The sequence below is a fragment of the Triticum urartu genome, chromosome 4A (assembly GCF_056163025.1).
Source record: "Triticum urartu cultivar PI428250 chromosome 4A, HENAU_Tu73, whole genome shotgun sequence".
NCBI classification, from domain to species: Eukaryota; Viridiplantae; Streptophyta; class Magnoliopsida; order Poales; family Poaceae; genus Triticum; species Triticum urartu.
The window spans coordinates 561,457,527-561,478,692 of record NC_141876.1 but is presented as its reverse complement, the minus strand read 5'-3'; the positions used below and the strand labels follow the sequence as shown (position 1 = coordinate 561,478,692).

Here is a 21,166-nt window from a genome sequence, read left to right as displayed (position 1 = left end):
CCGAGCCGCTCGCGCGCGAGCCCGCGCGCCCCTGCTCCACTCGACCTGGATCGGGAGGAGCCCAATCCCGAGCTTCCCCGACACCCCACCATTCCTTCGTCTTCGCCAAACCCCGCCGCCTCCAGTGAACGTCGCCGGTGAACCCAGTAGGTCCCCTGCCTCGCATGCTTTTTCTCCCTTTCTTGGCTCTCTGATTCCTCTCACCTCACTGGCTCTCTCTTTCTCTCCCGCAGGTAACAGCACGCCCCATCACCGTTCATCTGGCGCTCTGCCTCACTGTCGGCCTGCTCCGGCCAGATCCGGGCCAGGCGCCCCGGATCCGAGCTCCACCGTCGCAGATCCAACCTCCCATCGCCTTCCCGACCGGACCCGCCATCCCATGACGACGTTGACCGCTGGAACCGCCGCCGCTGTTTCCCGTGCGAGAGGAGGACGATCCCCTCACTCTCGTGCCTCCTCCGCTCGCACGCGCTTGGGCCTACGTCGCCCGGTCCAGCCGACCCTTCTGCTCCCTAGGCCTCCTCCTATCGCATGGGCCATGACCCAGATCTAAGTCGGCCTGCTGCGGCCCAGCCCCTCCACCGACTGAGCTTTGCCCATGGTGAGAGCCCAGCCTAGCGCCCAGATTTTCAGCCCGTTGTTTTTTTCCTGATGCTGCGATTTTCGCATTAATCCAGAGATGCAGTTTTACAAAAAAGTCCTTGTTCATTGCATTTAATATCTCACAAACTGTGCGTCGGATCAAAATAAGTTATGTATGAAACTTGCTTAGAATTTTGTGTAGATTAATAATTTGCCACTTTCATCTATGTTTAAAATGTTTAAAATGTTGTTTGTTTAAATTTGCTTAAATAACTTGCTAAAATGATTTAATTCATAACTAATTAACCGTAGCTCCAAATTTAATAAACTTTATATGTAAATGGGGTAGAAAAATGCCTAGGTTAACATGGTGCACTTTTCTTGCATGTTTAATAACTCTAGAATTGTGTTTAGGGCAGAACAGTACCAAACCTTAAAATATGCATATGGGGTTTTTTCCGAAATTGTTGCTTGTTATTTCCGGCCTCATTTGAACTTGCCTAGATAGACAGTTTCTTTATGCTTCACCTCTTGCCATGTTAACAACATTTAATCTTGTTGGGTACATAAACGAGAGAGAACTAAATAAGTCATGTGGTGTTTTCTTCAATATGCAACTCCGTTGCATAATGAGCTCCACTTAATTTGTAGGATTGTTTGTGCATTTTGCCATGCCATGCCTCATTAAACCGGACATGCATCATACTTGTTTGCGCATCGTGCCATGCTTATGTGATGGTTGTTTACTATGTTGTTTGCTTTCTTTCCGGTGTGCTTCTTCTCGGTAATCTGGTAACGTTGCGTTTGTGAGGATTCGTTGGTTGCGACCGTTTGTCTTCTTCATGGACTAGTTCTTCTTCCTTGCGGGATTTCAGGCAAGATGACCATACCCTCGAAATCACTTCTATCTTTGCTTGCTAGATGCTCGCTGTATTGCTATGCCTATGCTGTGATACCTACCACTTGCTTATCATGCCTCCCACATTGCTAAGCCAAGCCTCTAACCCACCTTTTCCTAGCAAACCGTTGTTTGGCTATGTTACCGCTTTGCTCAGCCCCTCTTACAGCGTTGTTAGTTGCAGGTGAAGATTGGAGCTTGTTCCATGTTTGGAACATGGATATTTTGTTGGGATATCACAATATCTCTTATTTAATTAATGCATCTATATACTTGGTAAAGGGTGGAAGGCTCGGCCTTAAGCCTGGCGATTTGTTCCACTCTTGCCGCCCTAGTTTCCGTCATATCGGTGTTATGTTCCTGGATTTTGCGTTCCTTACACGGTTGGGTTATAATGGGAACCCCTTGACAGTTCGCTTTGAATAAAACTCCTCCAGCAATGCCCAACATTCATTTTACCATTTGCCACCTAGCCTTTTCTTTCCCTTGAGTCGGCCGGCTCAAGGGTAATCTTTATTTTAACCCCCCCCCCCCCACCAGTGCTTCTCTAAGTGTTGGTCCAACTGAGCGATGTCTGGAGCTACCAGGGGAAACTCTGGGCTGGCCTACCCGACGTCTGGCTCATCTGAGTGTGCCCTGATAACGAGATATGTGCAGCTCCTATCGGGATTTGTCGGCACATTCGGGCAGTGTTGCTGGACTTGTTTTACCATTGTCGAGGATGTCTTGTAACCGGGATGCCGAGTCTGATCAGATTGTCTTGGGAGAAGGAATATCCTTCGTTGACCGTGAGAGCTTGTGATGGGCTAAGTTGGGACACCCCTGCAGGGATTTGATCTTTCGAAAGCGGTGCCCGTGCTTATGGGCAGATGGGAATTTGTTAATGTCCGGTTGTAGAAAACCTGATGTTTATCTTAATTAAAATGCACCAACCGCGTGTGTAACCGTGATGGTCTCTTCTTGGCGGAGTCCGGGAAGTGAACACGGTGTTGGAGTAATGCTTGACGTAGGTTGTTCTAGGATCACTTCTTGATCATGGTTGTTCAACCGTGCCTTTGCCTTCTCTTCTCGCTCTTTTTTGCTTATGTTAGCCACCAAATATGCTAGTCTCTTGCTGCAGCTCCACCTCATACTTTTACCCTAACTATAAGCTTAAATAGTTTTGATCGTGAGGGTGTGAGATTGTTGAGTCCCCGTGACTCACAGATACTTCCGAAACCAGCTTGCAGGTGCCGATGATATCGTGCAGGTGATGCAACCGAGCTCAAGGAGGAGCTCGATGAAGATCGTGTTCGTTATGCTGTTTCGCTTTCAGTTGATCAGTAGTGGAGCCCAGTTGGGACGATCGGGGATATGTGTAGCATTTGGGGTAGTCTTCTTTTATTTTGGTTCCGTAGTCGGACCTTGATTGTATCTGGATGATGTAATGCTATATTCATGTAATTGTGTGAAGTGGCGATTGTAAGCCAAATATGTATTTCTTTCCCTTATGTATTACATGGGTTGTGTGAAGATTACCTCACTTGCGACATTGCTTTCAATGCGGTTATGCCTCTAAGTCGTGCTTCGACACGTGGGTGATATAGCCGCATCGGGGGCGTTACAATGGGCTAGGGATAACTTGCTTTAGTGTTGATCTTTTGAAAGACATAGTTTCTTGTTGATATGCTTGAGTATTAAAGTTCTCATGTCAAAACTAGACTATTGCTTTGAACCATATAAAAGTCCAATTGTCCATGCTATAAAATAAAGAATATGTGATAAACATGTTAGGCAGCATTCCACATCAAAAATTCCGTTTTTATCATTTACCTACTCGAGGACGAGCAGGAATTAAGCTTGGGGATGCTGATACGTCTTCAATGTATCTATAATTTTTTATTGTTCCATGTTGTTATATTATCATTCTTGGATGTTTTATAATAATTTAATATCATTTTTTGGTACCGACCTATTGACATAGTGCCCAGTGCCAGTTGCTGTTTTTCGCTTGTTTTTTCCATCATACAAAATCAATATCAAACGTAGTCCAAATGCAGCGAAACTTTTTGTGGATTTTTTATGGACCAAAAGTCCTGCACCGCCTCTTTGCTCTATAAATACCCCAATATTATAGAAACCCTAGGGGAGTCGATAAAAATCAAATTCCAGCCGCCGCAAGTTCCAGAAACACCAGATCCAATCTAGACACCATCATAGAGGGGTTCGTCATCCTCATTAGTGCCTCTCCAATGATGCGTGAGTAGTCTTTTGTAGACCATCAGGTCCGTAGTTAGTAGCTAGATGGCTTCCTCTATCTCTCTCTTGATTGTCAATACAATGGTCTCTTGGAGATCCATTTGATGTAAATCTGTTTGCGATGTGTTTGTTGGGATCCTATGAACTTTGAGTTTATGATAAGATCTATGTTTTTATCCATGGAAGTTATTTTGAGTCGTTTGATCTCCTATATGTATGATTACTTATAGCCTCATATTTCTTCTCCAATATTTTGGTTTTGTTTGGCCAACTTGATCTATTTATCTTGCAATGGGAAGAGGTGCTTTGTGATGGGTTCAATATTACGGTGCTTGATCCTAGTGACAGAAGGGGAAGCGACACGTATGTATCATTGCTATTAAGGATAACAAGATGGGGTGTATTTCTACATAAATAGATCTTGTCTATACCATGTCATCGTTCTTATTGCATTACTCTGTTTCTCCATGAACTTAATACACTAGATGCATGTTGGATAGTGGTCGATGTGTGGAGTAATAGTAGTAGATGCAAGCAAGAGTCGGTCTACTAGTCCTGGACGTCATTCCTATATAATGATCATTGCCTAGATATCGTCATGATTATTTGAAGTTCTATCAATTGCCCAACAGTAATTTGTTTACCCACCGTTGCTATTTTTCTCGAGAGAAGCCACTAGTGAAACCTACAGCCCTCGGGTCTCTTATTTATTATATTTGCCTTCGTGATCTATTTTTATTTGATTTTATTTTGAGATCTATTAATCCAAAAACCCAAAAATACCTTGCTGCAATTTTTTATTTTTTTATTTTATCTCGCGTTCCCGCGAGATCCATTTATCCAATCTACTACAATTTTACCTATCTTTTTACTCATGAGGGATTGACAACCCCTCTCTTACGTCGGGTTGCAAGTATTTGTTCTTTGTGTGCAGGAGATGTTTACGTGGTGTTGCGTGGTTCTCCTACTGGTTCGATAACCTTGGTCTCATCACTAAGGGAAATACCTACCGTAGTTGTGTTGCATCATTCCTTCCTCTTTGGGAAAATACCGACGTAGTTCAAGCTGCATCAGTAGGTATGCTGGCTATTGTGTAGAAGATATAATAAGGCTTATGTGTGATAGAGCATATCATATCATGGGGTTTGGATGCACCGGCGAAGTTTGCACCATGTCTCGAGGTGAGAAAGGGCAATGCACGGTACCGTAGAGGCTAGCAAATTGCGGAAAGGTAAGAGTGTGTATAATCCATGAACTCACATTAGTCATAAAGAACTCATATAATTATTGCAAAAGTTTATTATTCCTCGAAGCAAGGTATTACTATGCATGCCCCTAGGGGGAGGTTGGTAGGATTTAACTATCGCGCGCCCCCGACCTCTACGCAAAGGAAGACAATCAATAATAAATGGGGAAATTTTGTTTTTACCACTCTAGATTTTTCCAATTTTCCTTATGCCACTCTAGATTTTGACATTTCACTTTTGCCACTCTTAGTTTTTGATAATTATCACAATTGCCATTCTGGTGGCAAAAGCAAAATTTTCAGAGTGGCAATTGTGATACATTTCAAAAACTAAGAGTGGCAAAAATGAAATAAAATTATTTAGCTTTTGCCACGGAATGGTAATTGTGATAATTGTCAAAAGCTATGTGTGGCAAAAGTGAAATGTCAAAATCTAGAATGGCATAAGGAAAATTGGCAAAATCTAGAGTGGCAAAAACAAAATTTTCCCGTAATAAATCATGCTCCAACTTCAGAGCATAACGAGAGACTATACGTGCATGCTTCGGGAATCACAAACCTTAACACCAATATTCATAATAACCACATCCGTTTAATAGTACCTCCCACATATTCCATCTCTATATCGCAAAGCTATTGCAAGGAATGAAACATATCATATTCAGTGATCCACAAGTTTTATCTAGGATTTCATGACTAACCATGCAAATGATCAATTCATGTTGACTCTCTAAATAGATATAAGTGAAGCATGAGAGTTTAATTCTTTCTACAGAAGACCATGCTCTAATAAATATAAGTGAAGCAAGAGAGCATTCTACAAACAATAGTTTTCTATGTGAAGAGAAACAGGCAATCCAAACTCCAAATGATATAAGTGAAGCACATGAAGCGTTCTATAAAGCCATACTCGAAAGACATAAGTGAAGTGCAATGAGCATTATATAAATCAACCATGGACTATCTCATACCAGCATGGTTCCTAAAAGAAAAATGAAAACTAAACACAAAAGACGCTCCAAGATTTACACATATCACCTGAATGAAACGAAGACGAAAACATATCGATACTTGTTGAAGAAAAATGGGATTCCTTCCGGGGCATCCCCAAGCTTAGACGCTTGAGTCTCCTTGGATACTTACTTCGGGTGCCTCAGGCATCCCAAAGATTGACCTCTTGCCTCTCTTCCTTCTCCTCATATCGAGACCTCCTCGGTCTTTGATCACTTCATCCACACAAAACTCAACAGAAAGCTCGGTAAGATCCATTAGTATAATAAAGCAAATCACTACTCTAAGTAGTGTTGCAAACCCATTCATATTTTTGTTTTTGCATTGTAGCTACTGTATTATAACTTTTCCATAGCTTATACCACCAATAGAATCGATAGTTTCATCAAAACAAGCAAAACAATGCATCAAAAACGGAATTTGTCTTAAACAAGACAGTCTGTAGCAATCTGTACATCTACCATACTTCTGTACCTCCAAAGATTCTTAATAGTTAGGACAAAATAATCAATTTGCATAGCAATACTGTGTAAAAATTTCATAAACTTTTGATGTTCTAGTAAAAAATGAAAATTCATGGACTACAGCCAAAGTTTCTGTTTTTACACCGCACATACCAACAAGCAATCTAATCATCCTAAAGGCGAATCTTGGCACATTATTTTTATAATACAATGGATTTGTACAAGGGGATAATTATTTTTGTGAGAAACTTCCATGAAAAATTTACATTGTTTTCATGAGCATGAACACAAGTGTTCAGGGTCGATCCTCACTTCTCCAATGCATCACCTTTCAATCGCTTCTCTTTTTGAAGAAGTTTTTAGGTTCCCCTCTATATTTTTTTGTTTTAAAACTTTATAAAAGCACTGAACAGAATAAAATGACTATCTAAAACTTCCGGGTTGTCTCCGTGGCAGCGCTTTCTTTAAATCCATTAAGCTAGGCATAAAGTGCTCAAGTAATGGACCCACCCACATCCTAGGGTATATCAAAGCCAATTTTAATTAACAATGATTTATAATTTAGTGGTGAGCACAAAGCAACATATATCAGGCAATGATGAAGTCTAACTCTCTTCCTATGCATCGGCATGTCATAAAAGTACAATTCATGCACATCAAGTAAAGTCCAATACATAGCATAAGCAGTTTCTTGTAATTTTATCGTGTTGGAAACATAGAGAGGCGGAGATATAGTTCCTTGATACATCTCCAACATATCTATAATTTTTTATTGTTCCATGCTGTTATATTATCATTCTTGGATGTTTTATATTCATTTTATATTATTTTTTGATACTAACCTGTTGACATAGTGCCAATTGCCAGTTGTTGTTTTTTGCATGTTTTTTACATCGCAGGAAATAAATACCGACATAGTCCTAGCATACATCATTCCTCTCTCATAATAATAGCAAGTAGGAGCAGCAAGCACATGCATATTATGTTCATCAAAATTATCATATGCAACGGTAAAAGGAAACCCATCAATATAATCCTTAATAATAGCAAACTTCTCCAATATAGTGTAGTTTGGAGAATTCAAAAAAATAATAGGACTATCATGTGTGGGTGCAATAGCAACAATTTCATTTTTAACATAAGGAACTATAGCAAGTTCATCTCCATAAGAATAATTCATATTGGCATCATGGCCGCAAGCATAGCAACCATCAATTTCATCAAAAAGGGATATTTCAAATGAATTAACGAGATCATATCAATTATCACAATATTCATCCTTCGGTAAGAACGAAGGGACATTAAACAATATAGGTGTTGAAGAGTTACTCTCATTAGAAGGTGGGCATGGGTAGCTAATCCGCTCTTCCTCCTTTTGTTCTTCGCTCTCCTCATCATCTTTTCCATCCAATGAGATCACAGTTTCATTAATTTCTTCTTCCATAGACTCCTGCAAAATATTAGTCTCTTCTTGGGCAGCAGAGACTTTCTGAATAAACTCATTAATATAAGCATTAGAAGCATAGTTTTCATAGCAATATATAAGTATGGCTCTGAGAGATCAGTTTATTCTGGAAAGCCCACATCAGTTAGATCCCCTGGATGATGTGATGACTTTCTCTTTTGTGCCACATGATGAAGGGGAAAATATGCGTCAATGCCCTTTCCAATATGTTGCATGGGTTCTGTTTTTGGCTTTCCCTATGGATTATCAAACCGATCATTATATCAACAAAGCAGTCTCGTGCTTTGGAAAGTTGGATCTCTGGCACAGACCTGGGCAGAACAAGGAGCGAGTACTTGTGCGTGTTCTCATCAGTAACATTGCACAAGTGTCCCACATTCTTGTGGTCAAGCGAATTGGCAACTTACCAGGAATGGGCAGATCTTGGTCGGTCCCTATTTATGTACTCAATGGCAGAGACACCATCCATGGGCTAGTTGGCAATGAAGATGATGCCCCTCCCATGAATGCATCTCCTCATCCGTATGAGCTGCCCTATCTATCAGCCGCACAGCAATGGATGCTTGAGCACCAACAGATGCTGCAACAGCAGATTGATGAAGCAAGGGAGTAGCAGGCAACGCAACAACAAGAGATGCAAACTAATGGTTGGGGTTTGGCCTGTTGCGCCTCCACCATACAAAGGATTCAGTTTCAGAACACTTTTTCAGTACACTGGACCTTCACTCATGGATGGTGTGGAACAGGAAAGCAACATCACTGACGATCCGCGGGATGAATGGTCCGTCTACTCTGATATTGAAGAAGCTGCAGATGCCCTGATCAATGGAAGACAAACCTCTGGCATTCACTTCGTTCGTGCATTGGGAAGCTCTCACACTGTGTAGGTGAGGGTTGAGGAAGGGATGTGTTTTCTGCAATTCCTCTGGATGATTTCATTTGGTAGGTACACTCGTTGCATTGCTGGTCCCAATGCCGCTGTTCCAACTCTGAACCAAGATCTGCTGCCGCTGAATCCTCTCGCCTTTTTCCAAGCAATCACTCATGCTATCATCAGCGAGAGATGTGCTCCAGGTGCCCATCTTGGTTGTCTAACTGAAGTTCCTACTTGCTTTGATGGGACAGTTTTCATACCGTTAGAGATTTGGGAAATTTATGCGGTGCAGCTCTCAATGTCTGGAAATGAAAGTGGTACCTCGTTGTAGGAGGGATGTGCTAGCTCCACTCAAGCGTCTGCTGTATTGGTTTCTGATGCATCTTCTAAATTCTTTGATATCCTTAATGTCAAACCAAGGAACGAGTATGTTTAGAAGATGGTATCTGAAGAAAAGGCACCTGTTGATACTGCCTGTCTGCAGCGCAGTGCAAGATCCACGAGGTATGATGGGTTCAGGGTGGCCCAAGTCACTTACATAAGGAAGGGACAGTCCAAGGTCAAGCCTAGAGGAGCACCTTCGATTGCCTGCTCATCCAAGGCGACAAACCCGTGCACCAACCTGTTGCTCAACCCCTTTGTCATGTCGTCTCACCAACTGCCTCCTCCGACACCTATCCATCAGCTGCAATATGTGGGCACTGCTCTGTGTGGGATACCCCCTGATGATCTCAGCCCCTAGAAGCTCCTTGCGGGTGATCAAGGGGGAGACCCTGAGCTACACTAGGTGTAATGATGACAAATAAGGAGTGTATCATCCTATGATGGAACGTGCGTGGGATCAACTCCGACAAGAAGCAGTTGGTGATCTGCAATGCGATTGATATCAGTGGTTGTTCCGTCGTTTGTTTTCAAGAAACTAAACATACCTCTTTTGATGCTTCGTTTGTTAAACTGTTCTGTTGGTAACTCTGGTGGTCTTATTACTGTGTGGATGAGCTCGATTTTCTCTGGCGTTGCGGTGTTCTCTGAATCTTCTGCGCTCGGTGTGAGACTTACTTCAACACAGTCTAATGATTCATGGACGCTAGTAAATGTATATGTCCCCTGTACTGATCCAAATAGGACGCTATTTACTTCATGGCTTTTTGATCTTGACATACCCACGGGTGAAGATTGGCTTCTCATGGGCGATTTTAATGTCATTCGAGCACCGGACAATTGCAACAGAGGAGGAGGGGACGCTAACGATATGATGCTCTTCAATGAATTCATCCGGAGACAGTCTCTGGTAGACTTCTAATCAAAGGGAAATCTTACACATGGAGTAATATGCAATCCAACCCGCTGCTTCAACAGTTAGATTGGCACTTCACCTCGGTGGACTGGGCGGCCAAATACCCAAACACAGTTGTTATGCCTCTCGGTAAACCCACGCCAGACCACGTCCCTTGCTATGTGAACATCCAATCCAAGATACCCAAATCCAAAATATTTCACTTCGAGGACTTTTGGATCAAACAACCCGGGTTCTTCGAGGTGGTGCAGCGATCATGGGCTAAGCGCTACTATGCCCCAAACGCAGCTGCTGTCCTATGCAAGAAACTCAAGAATCTGTGTTATGACTTGAAGCAGTGGAGCAAGAAAATCTCCAAGCTATCGATGTTGATTTAGAATTGCAACAAAACCCTCCTGGAGATCGATGGGTTGGAGGAAAGAAGACGGTTTTGTTTACCGGAAGCTAACTTTAGAGTGATCTTGAATGGCACCTTCTTCACTTGCTGGACTCTAAAAAGACATATGGGATGAAGCGCTACACTGTCAGACACTTCAAGTTTGGAGACGGTAACACAAAGTTCTTTCATAGGGTAGCAACGGAAAGATACCGTAGAAATAGCATAGCATCGCTTAGACTGCCCGATGACTCGGTCATTCACGATCACGTGGGTAAAGAGGCTGTCCTCTTTCAGACCTTCAAGGACAGGCTGGGATGCTCCAACCAAACCAACATGCGGTTCGATTTGAGACGAATCATCAAAAAGGTGGAGGGACTCCAAACCTTGTCAGCTCCATTCACTCGCAAGGAGATAGATCAAGTGGTCAGATAATTACCATCTGACCGTGCCCCTGGCCCAGATGGCTTTAGTGGCTGCTTCATAAATCTTGCTGGCACAACATCAAGGAGGACTTTTATCGGCTTTGTTTTGATTTTCATGCAGGTAATCTTGACCTTGAAAGCTTGAACACGGGGTTTATTGCTCTCATCCCAAAAATCCAATCCCCGGAGACTGCCAATGATTATCGCCCAATAACTCTTCTGAACTGTTGCCTCAATCTTCTGACCAAGCTCCTCACGAACCGGCTAAAACGAGTGATCCTTAAGATCATACACCGAAACCAATACGGCTTCTTGCGAGGGCGATCGATCCAGGATTGTGTTGCATGGAAGTTTGAATTTATACATCAATGCCAAGCGTCGGGGCGGGAGATCGCTATTCTTAAGTTGGACTTCGCTAAGGCGTTTGACACGATCGAACATGCCCCGATGATGGAGATTATGAAGTGCATGGGATTTGATGATCGATGGCTCGGATGGATGGACTGCTTGTTCTCGACGGCCAAATCCTCTATCCTCCTTAATGGGACCCGTGGCGGGTAATTCTTCTGCATGCGAGGTGTGCGCCAGGGCGATCCGCTGTCCCCGCTCATTTTTGTGCTAGCGGCCGACCTGTTGCAGGACGCCATCAATGATGCCTATTGGGCGGGCAATCTCGAGCTTCCCACTCCAGCTCCTGACGATGATTACCCCATGATACAGTACGCTAAAAACATGATCCTTGTGATGCCCGCGGACCAATCTCAAGCGGAGACCATCAAGCTCATCCTCCGCGATTATGCATCGTCGGTGGGGTTGCGCATAAATTTCCAAAAATCTACCATAATCACTGTCAATGCAGATGCGGATACAACTTCGCGCTTGGCGCAGGTTTTTGGTTGCATAGTCGGTTCCATGTTGTTCACGTACTTGGGGTTGCCCATGCACACTACCAGGCCGACGGTGACTGACCTCATGCCACTGGTTGCATTGGTGGAGCATAAACTCTCCACGGCGGCCACGCTCCTAGACCTCGGATCCGAGATTACCCTAGTAAACTCGGTGATCACCTCCCTTGCGATATATGCCATGTGCTCCATCAGATTGCCGCCAAAGATCCTCGATCATCTGGACAAGCTTAGATGGTACTGCCTCTGGGCTAAGAGCACGAACGATGACATGAAAGCGGTGTCGATGGCAGCTTGGGAAATGGTTTGCCGCCCCAAAAATAAAGGGGGGCTTGGGATACTCGATCTGAGGGTTCAAAACCAAGCTTTGCTCCTTAAACAGCTGCATAAATTCTACAACCACATGGATCTGCCCTGGGTGAAGCTGATTTGGAGCGCGTATTACGATGAACTAGTGCCTCATGCATCTGACCCGTGTGGTTCGTTTTGGTGGCGAGACATCAAGAACCTTGCACCAATCTACAGAGGTATGCCATCTATCGAGGTGGGGGACAGGATCACACTGCTATTTTGGAAGGACGCATGGCATGAAGATGTGCTTGCCGATAGCCACCCCCGATTGTTCTCGTTCTCCAAAAATGAAGACATTTCGGTACATAAGTTGTTGACCGCGCCTACGCTTGGCCGAAAATTCCATTTGCCGCTCTCAGTCCAGGCCAGGGGTGAGCTCGAGGACCTCCAAAACAGCTTCACTATGATGGAACTGACGGAGACGAATGACGTCTAGAAATGTGTCTGTGGATTAGAGGGGTTTGCCTCCAGCAAGTTTTACCTGCACTGTTTTCATGATGGAGTGGCGGACAAAGCCTTTGAGTGGATCTGGAAAACCAAGTGCACCAACAAATGGAAGGTTTTTTGCTTGGTTGCTTCTAGCAGACATACTAAACACACAGGGGTTGCTGAGGAGGAAGAATATGAAACTAAGGGACAATAATTGTGCTTGATTATTATGCCATCACCCTCCCCCCGGAGGAAACAGTTGAGCACCTATTTTTTCAATGTGAATTCAGCAAAGCGTGTTGGGGGAAGTTGGGGATCACGTGGCCTGCGGGTGGTAACAGATTGCAGCTCATGCATGTGGCGAAGGGCGCGTGGGCCAGGCCCATGTTCATGGACATTTTCATCATAGCAGCCTGGAGCATTTGGAAGGAACGAAACAATAAACACTTTAGAGGGATCGTGATAGGTGGGAACCCGATGAACGAGTTCACGCCCGAGGATGGCCCAATCTTCATGTCGTAGGATCGAATCGGAAGGGATAACTAGCTGCAAGCAGCCGGGATAACTAGCTTTATACCTGCCAAGGTTGGATGCAACCCGTACGTTGGGGATGGCTGACCGAAGCTACAAGAACTCCAACCCGCTGTCCGAACAATCACAGAACCACAAACCGGTACTAATCCACACAAAATGGCCGGAACCGTAGAGCACAAAGTAGGGGGAACTAGAGGCTCCTTCTCACGAATCCGAATGAACTCACAAGAGCAAAGGTAGCAAGATCTCTCGGATCTCTCTAGCAGTCTTGCTGCATAAGCTTGTAGCTGAATGGTTTGACAAAAGGTTCTCTAGAGGATGGGGGAGATGGGGTTTTATAGTAGGGAAAACCCCCCTTAGATAGGTGTGAAAATGGTTTCAAAAGTAAGCAGGTTTGCATGGCTTCCTTGGGTGAATAAGCAGTCAAGTTTGGGAGTTGTTGCAGAGCTCCTCGGAAATTCGCGAAGTCTTAACAGTCTGGACACCTTCCACGAGAATGACTAGAACTTTTGACTCACAACTCCAAATGATGTGAGGTTTTTTGCATTGGAAAGATAATTTGATGTAGCTTCTGTTGATGTACCCCTATGGCCCCGTCTCTCCATAATATGGGTGTGCCGCACCAAAACATCAGAGGTAAAAACTGACAGCATCAGCTTCACTTGAAACTTGTTTTCTCCAAACTTGTTCCTCCAAAGCGGTTGCTTCAAGAGCTCATAGGTTGTTGGATTGCTTCCATGTTATACCTAAGTTCAACCAACAACAATGGAGATGAAAGCATAGTTGTGTCATCAAGGTTACAAGGTAAACTTAAGCTAGCGTTCACCTGTTCACTTATTTGTTTGGCGCGACTTCTTGTGATTGGACCTATAATTGTTGGAGACTTGTCGGTGGTTGTGGTGCCCTCATCATCCTCCCCCTCTTGAAGAGGAGTCGTCCTCGACTCTTATGGTCCAAAGTATGGAGATAGGTCGGACACATTGAAAGATGGACTAACACCATAATCCATCGGAAGGTCAATCTTGTAGGCATTGTCATTGATCTTCGCAAGAACTTTGAATGGACCATCTCCACGTGGCTGCAACTTGCATTTGCGTTGATCTGGGAAACGATCCTTCCGCAGGTGTACCCACACAAGATCACCTTCTTCAAACAACACCTTCTGTCTTCCCTTGTTTGCTCGTTTTGCATATTGTTTAGTCATCTTCTCAATATTTTCCTTGGTCTTCTCATGAATTTTCTTCACGAAGTCAGCATGCTTACTTGCATCAAGATTGGTTCGCTCCTGCAATGGTAAAGGCAAAAGATCTATGGGAGCAGCAGGTTTGAAACCATAAACAATTTCAAAAGGACAAAATTTAGTGGTCGAATGTACTGCCCTGTTGTATGCAAACTCCACGTGGGGGAGACATTCTTCCCACATCTTCAATTTTTTCTTTAAAACTGCTCTCAGCATCATGGATAGCGTGCGATTGATAACTTCAGTTTGTCCATCCGTTTGTGGGTGACATGTAGTGGAAAAGAGAAGCTTTGTCCCTAGCTTTGCCCACAACGTTTTCCAAAAATAGCTCAGAAACTTGGTGTCACGATCTGAAACAATAGTGTGTCGTACTCCATGTAGCCGCACGATTTCCCTGAAAACAAATCAGCAATGTGTGAAGCATCATCGCTCTTATGACACGGGATAAAATGAGCCATCTTGCTAAACCTATCAACCACCACAAAAACTGAATCACTCCCCCTCTTACTGCGTGGTAATCCAAGAACAAAATCCATAGAAATGTCTTCCCAAGGTGTACTAGGAATGGATAAGGGCGTATAAAGTCCATGAGGGTTTAAACGTGACTTAGCTTTGCGGCAAATCTCACAACGTAGTATGTAGCGCTCAACATCACGCCTCATCCTTGGCCAAAAGAAATGGTCAATCAGCACACTCTCAGTTTTCTTTGCTCCAAAATGTCCCATGAGACCACCAGCATGAGCCTCTTGCAAAAGCAACAAACGAACAGAGCAATCTGGGATGCACAATTTGTTAGCTCGAAACAAGAACCCATCATGCAAGTGAAACTTTTCCCAACCTTTCCCCTCACTACACTTTGAGTGTGGTTCAGCAAAATATGGGTAATTGGCATACAATTCTTTGATGCTTTGCAGCCCAAGAATTTTAGTATCAAGTTGTGAGAGTAAAATATGGCATCTAGACAAAGCATCGGCAACAACATTATCTTTTCCTTTCTTGTACTTGACAATATAGGGAAAAGATTCTATGAATTCACTCCATTTTGCATGTCTACGGTTCAGTTTTTGTTGACCCCTAAGGTGCTTTAAAGATTCATGGTTGGAATGTATCACAAACTCTTTAGGCCACAAATAATGTTGCCATGTCTCTAAAGATCTCACAAGTGCATATAATTCTTTGTCATAAACTGAATAATTTAGAGTTGGACCACTTAGCTTCTCACTAAAATATGCAATAGGCCTACCTTCTTGCATTAGCACGCCTCCAATACCCACACCACTTGCATCACATTCAATCTCAAAAGTCTTACCAAAGTTGGGTAGTGCAAGCAATGGTGTAGATGTCAATTTTTCTTTCAGCTCTTGGAAGGCCTTCTCTTGTGCATTTGCCCACTTGAAGGGAACGTCTTTCTTGGTTAGCTCATTCATTGGGGCAGCAATGGTGCTGAAGTCCTTCACAAACCGACGGTAGAAACCAGCAAGGCCAAGAAAGCTTCATACTTGGCTTACATTTTGTGGAGGCATCCACTCACGGATGGCCTTGACCTTCTCCTCATCTACCTCCACACCTTGACCTGAAACAACAAAGCCAAGAAACACAACTTTTTCTATGAAAAATGTGCACTTCTCCTTGTTAGCATATAATTTATCCTCTCTTAGAACAGCAAGCACACACCGAATGTGTTCAACATGTTCATCCAAAGTTTTGCTATAAATCAGGATGTCATCAAAGTAAACAACCACAAACTTGCCAATGAACATTCTAAGCACATGATTCATCAATCTCATGAAGGTACTAGGTGCATTTGTCAATCCAAATGGCATAACTAACCACTCATACAAACCAGATTTTGTTTTGAAAGCAGTTTTCCATTCATCACCCTCTCTCATTCTTATTTGGTGGTAGCCACTTTGCAAGTCAATTTTAGAAAAGATGGTGGCACCACTAAGTTCATCAAGCATATCATCAAGCCTAGGTATTGGGTGCCTATACCTCACGGTGATGTTGTTAATAGGCCTACAATCACAACACATTCGGGAAGATCTATCTTTCTTTGGTACTAAAAGAACGGGTACAGCACAAGGAGAGAGACTTTCCCTTACATAACCTTTGTTTAGTAGGCCTTCAACTTGTCATTGAATCTCCTTGGTTTCCTCCGGGTTTGTGTGGTATGGTGGTCGGTTCGGCAATGGGGCTCCTGGTACCAAATCAATTTGGTGCTCAATGCCTCTTTGTGGTGGCAGCCCTGGTGGTATCTACTTGGGGAACACATCTTCATACCCCTTCAACATTTCAACAACAACACTAGGAGTGGTGGAGGTTAATTCATTAGTAGAAAGAAAATTGTCCTTGTACAAAAGTACAAAGAACACGGAACTGGGTTCTCTCAACTCTCTCATGTCCCTTTTCCTAGCCATCATAACTAATCCCTGTTTTTCCCATGTCTTGGACAATTTAAGCTGTGGGGTTTTACTTGGCTTTGGATTCTGTCGCTCACTATGTTGGTGGATGTCACTCAAGTGTTTCTCGCTCACTCTCTCTTTCTTTTTCAGATCATCCACCAATATTTCTTCGGGTGTCAAAGGGAGCAAAGATATGCGCTCTCCCTCGTATTGGAATGATAGACGATTAGTACGGCCACTGATTTGCACATCATGATCATACAACCAAGGTCTTCCCAACAGCAATTGGCATGCTTGCATTGGCACCACGTCACATTCCACTTGATCTCGGTACTTTCCAATGAAAAACTGAACGGTGACAATGTTGCTTACTCGAAGTGTACCACAATCATTGAGCCATTGCATCTTATATGGACTTGGGTGCCTTCTTTGTTTCAGTCCCAACTTCTCTACCAAATCTGAACTTGCAATGTTGTTGCAACTGCCATTGTCAACAATAATTTTGCAAACCTTGTCCTTGATGGTGCCACGAGTGTGAAAAATATTATGTCGCTGCCCTTTCTCTTCTCTAGCTGCATTAACACTAAGCACACGACGAGAAACAAAGCAATCTCCCATGTCGGCCTGAATATCACAACCACTCTTCTCGCCCTCTTCATCCTCATGATCACCCAATGCTCCATTGTCTCCATGCTCACTCTCAGATTCCCATTCAAGTTGTTCATTCACAAAGAGAACTCTCTTGTTTTGACATTCAGAAGAAATGTGACCATGCCCTTTGCACTTCCAACACTCAATATCTCGGCTTCGAGATGATGGTATAGCCGTGGGGTTAGAAGTACTTCCAGCAGCAGAAGGAGCACGCTTGTCAACATTCCTAGGAGACGGTGATGATGCCGATGAAGCCGCTGTTCGTCGGGTGGTGGTAGGGTGTGAAGTATGCTGAAACTGAGAACCACCATGAGAGGCACTTGGCTGCAACCTTTGCCATGGTGTGGTGGTGCGGCTATGAGATATCCGTCCATGACCACCCCGCTGCACCTTCCTCTCCGTGCGTTTTGCTTGCACCAAAATATCTTGTAGAGTGTTATAGGGAAACATCTCCACAAAATCTGAAATTTCATTGTTGAGACCATGCAGAAATCTTGTCATCTTTGACTCCTCATCTTCATGAATACGAGCATGAACCAGCAACAATTCCATCTCTTTGTAGTACTCATCCACCGTGCGCATACCTTGGCTGAGGCGCTGCAATCTATTTCGGAGATCTCTTTGATATTGCGAAGGAACAAACCTTCGCCTCATGGCTTGTTTCATCTCTTCCCAAGTGTCAATGTGGTCACGGCCTAGCAACAGCTGATTTTCTTGGAGTTGGTTCCACCAAGTGAGTGCGTAACCAGAAAACTCAACACAAGCAAGGTTGATTCTCTTTGGATCAGCAAGGTTATGGATACGAAAAATCTGATCACACTGCTCTTCCCAATCAAAATATGCATCGGGGTCTTCCTTTCCTGTGAACATGGGGACGTGCAACTTGATTCTTGCCATTTCATCTCAATCATGACATTCTGCACGACGCCCATCTTCAGCAGCACGACGGTATGGGACACCATCATAATCATCAAAATCATCTCCATGACCACGAGGAACATGCTCATGAGGGTCATAGTAGTGCCCACGAGGACCATGGCCTCGCCCTCGAAGTTGTCCTCCTCGCTGCCCTCCATGAGCAGCAGCACCACGCCCACGAGCAGCAGCCACATGTCCACCATGGCTGTTGTTATCATCCTCCAAGTCACCGTCAACAGCTGCATGCACAGAATTCTCATCACCAACTTCCTCAAGTGGATCAATAGGGTGTTGTCGGTGTCGAACCCTATCACCACCTGCTAGAGGACGCTCGTGAAGCATCCTTTCCATGGCTTGGAGTAAGTTGTTCTCGAATCGTTGCAGCTCGGCACGTGTGACCGGGGCATCTTCTTCCCCATGGTGCCGGGGTACTGATCCACGGGCACCTATGGGACCGGCGGACCGGGTCCCTTTCGGTTCGGCGGGGGCGGAGATCGTGCAAAGAGCGGATCTAGGCGAAGCACACGAGCGGTTTACCCAGGTTCGGGCCGCACGGATGCGTAAAACCCTACTCCTGCTTTGTGGTTTGTATTGATTTCTTGCTCGGGAGCGCGGAGTGCTACAGTACACACCAGCAGCTAACGAGACCGAGCGTGAGTGTATCTGAGCTAGCTAACCCCCCTCTACGTTGCGCATGGGCCTCCTTTTATATGCTCAAGGGGTCACCAACAGGTGGCAACGGAGGCAAAGGGTAAAAATGGAAAGGTGTTGCGGTAGGTACAGCTACCTGCTACAGTGTATCATACCTAACCCTGACGGCAGGGGACAAGGGTCTTAAATGCCCGTCTGTGTCACCTAAACAGTGCAAAAAGGGACCGCCAGGGACGCCACCGTTCGCCACGATGGCGATCTTGTCAGCGCCGCTTGCCATCGCACGCCGCTGGCTGCACAGCCTCCTGCCACGTACACCTGGAAGGGCCCCAGAGCGACACGTTGGTGGATGTGCTGGAGCGCGGGCCCAGAGAGGTGGCTTGCCGCGGCAAGCACCTTGCCGCTGTCGTTGTCTTGTCGCGTCCGGGAGCTTGTCGCTCACCGGGCCTTGCCGGGACGCGTGGCGCATCGCGGCAAGCTCCTTGAGATGCCTTGGTTGGCCTTCCCGGCAAGCTCCTCTTGCCGGGGTCTTGAGGTGCCTTGGTTGGCCTTCCCGGCAAGCTCCTCTTGCCGGGGTCTTGTCTCTTTGACTTGGATACTTTGTTCTTGAATGGCTCCAAAGGAACCACGGAGGACCTTGGCGGTCACCCGGCAAGCATTGCCGCGGGACGCTGCGACTGCTCGTGCACAAGTTCGGGATACTATGGTACCCCTACTCTAGTACACCGACAGGAGCCCCCGGGCCTGGGCCATACACGGTGTCGAGCGCTGTTGGGCCAGGCCCAAAACAGGGCACGGGCACGCGCGGCCTAGGTTATGCCGTATTCTTCTCCGTATCCACCGCGCCCTCCCCGAACGGCATGCGTTGAATGCGGCATCGTGGGAGAGATCGTGGGTGGTTTCTTTATTCGGAAATGCGGAACGTCCGCCCCCTCCCTCTTTATAAGCAGGGGAAACAGGGGTAGTTCGCCCATTTGCCGGTTGCTGCTCCAATCTCAGAAGTCTCCGCCGCTCCCTCATCTTCCCAAGGCTGAGAGAGAGAGAGCAGCGCTCCGCCCCCCATCGCAACCAGCACCACCAACGCCGTCGACCTCCTCCACTACTTCCGCCATGGCTCCAAAAGCCAACAAGGGGAAGGTCGTGAAGTCGACCGAGGCGCAGCGGCTTGCGGCGCTGCGGAAGGAGCGGGCCGTCTTCCCCCCCCCCCCCAAGCTTGCCGCGAAGGAGCTGAGGGAGAACTACTACCTCTTCTGGTCGACGGAGACGCGCGCGCATCCGCGCACGAAGGTACTCCCCGCTGCCGCTTGGAAGAAGGCCCCAAACGGATACCCTTTCTTCGCATTGTTCTTCCACTGCGGGCTCTGCCCGCCTTTCTCTGAATTCTTCTGCGACATCATGAATACCTGCGGATTCCACCTCCTTGACTTCACCCCCAATGCCGTTCTGACCATGGCAGTTTTCGCACATCTCTGCGAAAACTTTGTCGGAGTCCACCCCAATGTAGCCCTCTTTCGCCACTTCTTCATACACCGAGTAGAGAGAGGAGAGCCTCTATCCGGCGGAATCGCCTGGATCTCAAGGGCCGGCAAGAAGGAAACGTATCTGGAGGGAGAATTCTGCGGCAAGTGGGAGGAGTGGAGAGCAGACTGGTGCTGGATTGACGAGGAGAACCCGCAGCCATTCACCACCCGGCGCCGAACCCCAGTAGCACGCGGCAGCGATTGGAGTGACGTGGCCCCGAAAGACGACAGGCTGAAGATTGCTGTCACCAGGATCCTGCGTCTCAGGCTTGCCGGGCTTACTGTAGGCGCTATTGGCGCAGACTTTCTTCGCCGCCGCATCGCCCCCCTGCAGGAACGGGGGAGGCCCACTTGGGAGTTCAAGAATGCGGCAGACATCATGAGGCTGCGGCCGGGCCTCAACTTCAACTTCATAGTCCTGGAGCTCAACGCGATGCTTCAGGAGCTTTTCAAGTATGACCCCCAACATCCCGACGTCTTTAGGTTGCCGGGGGGTGTTGTTCCGTTGTGCAACAATTCCGCGCTCAACCGCATCCGTGCGATGATGCCGGAGTGCGACTCGCATGGAATTGTGCCAACTTGGCAGGATCCTGCAGACGACGTCATGCAGAAGTTCTTCGATGACTTGGTGGAAGTGCCGATCCGCTCCGACGAGAAGGATGGCCTCACCCGCGACACCACCGATGCAG

At 45.7% G+C, this 21,166-nt stretch overlaps 1 protein-coding gene across 1 annotated transcript; it reads right to left on the bottom strand.

Annotated features, from left to right (window-relative positions):
- Positions 1 to 14,041: 14,041 nt before the first annotated feature.
- Positions 14,042 to 18,042, bottom strand: LOC147976628 (uncharacterized). Its single transcript, XM_087520924.1, has 4 exons — positions 17,121 to 18,042; positions 15,844 to 15,908; positions 15,496 to 15,786; positions 14,042 to 14,380 (listed from the first exon to the last, which is right to left on the bottom strand). The coding sequence occupies exons 1-4, from the start codon at positions 18,040 to 18,042 to the stop codon at positions 14,042 to 14,044; spliced, it is 1,617 nt and encodes a 538-aa protein (XP_087377050.1).
- Between the last annotated feature and the right edge of the window lie 3,124 nt (positions 18,043 to 21,166).

Bases quoted from the DNA above. Each gene is read 5' to 3' on its own strand.
- LOC147976628 (XM_087520924.1), bottom strand. From the start codon at position 18,042: ATGAGGCGAAGGTTTGTTCCTTCGCAATATCAAAGAGATCTCCGAAAT. The intron at 15,909-17,120 runs GTACACTTCGAG...TTGTTGTTTCAG, and splicing joins GCAATGGCTCAATGATTGTG to GTCAAGGTGTGGAGGTAGAT. The intron at 15,787-15,843 runs GTAAGCCAAGTA...CGGTTTGTGAAG, and splicing joins AGTGGATGCCTCCACAAAAT to GACTTCAGCACCATTGCTGC.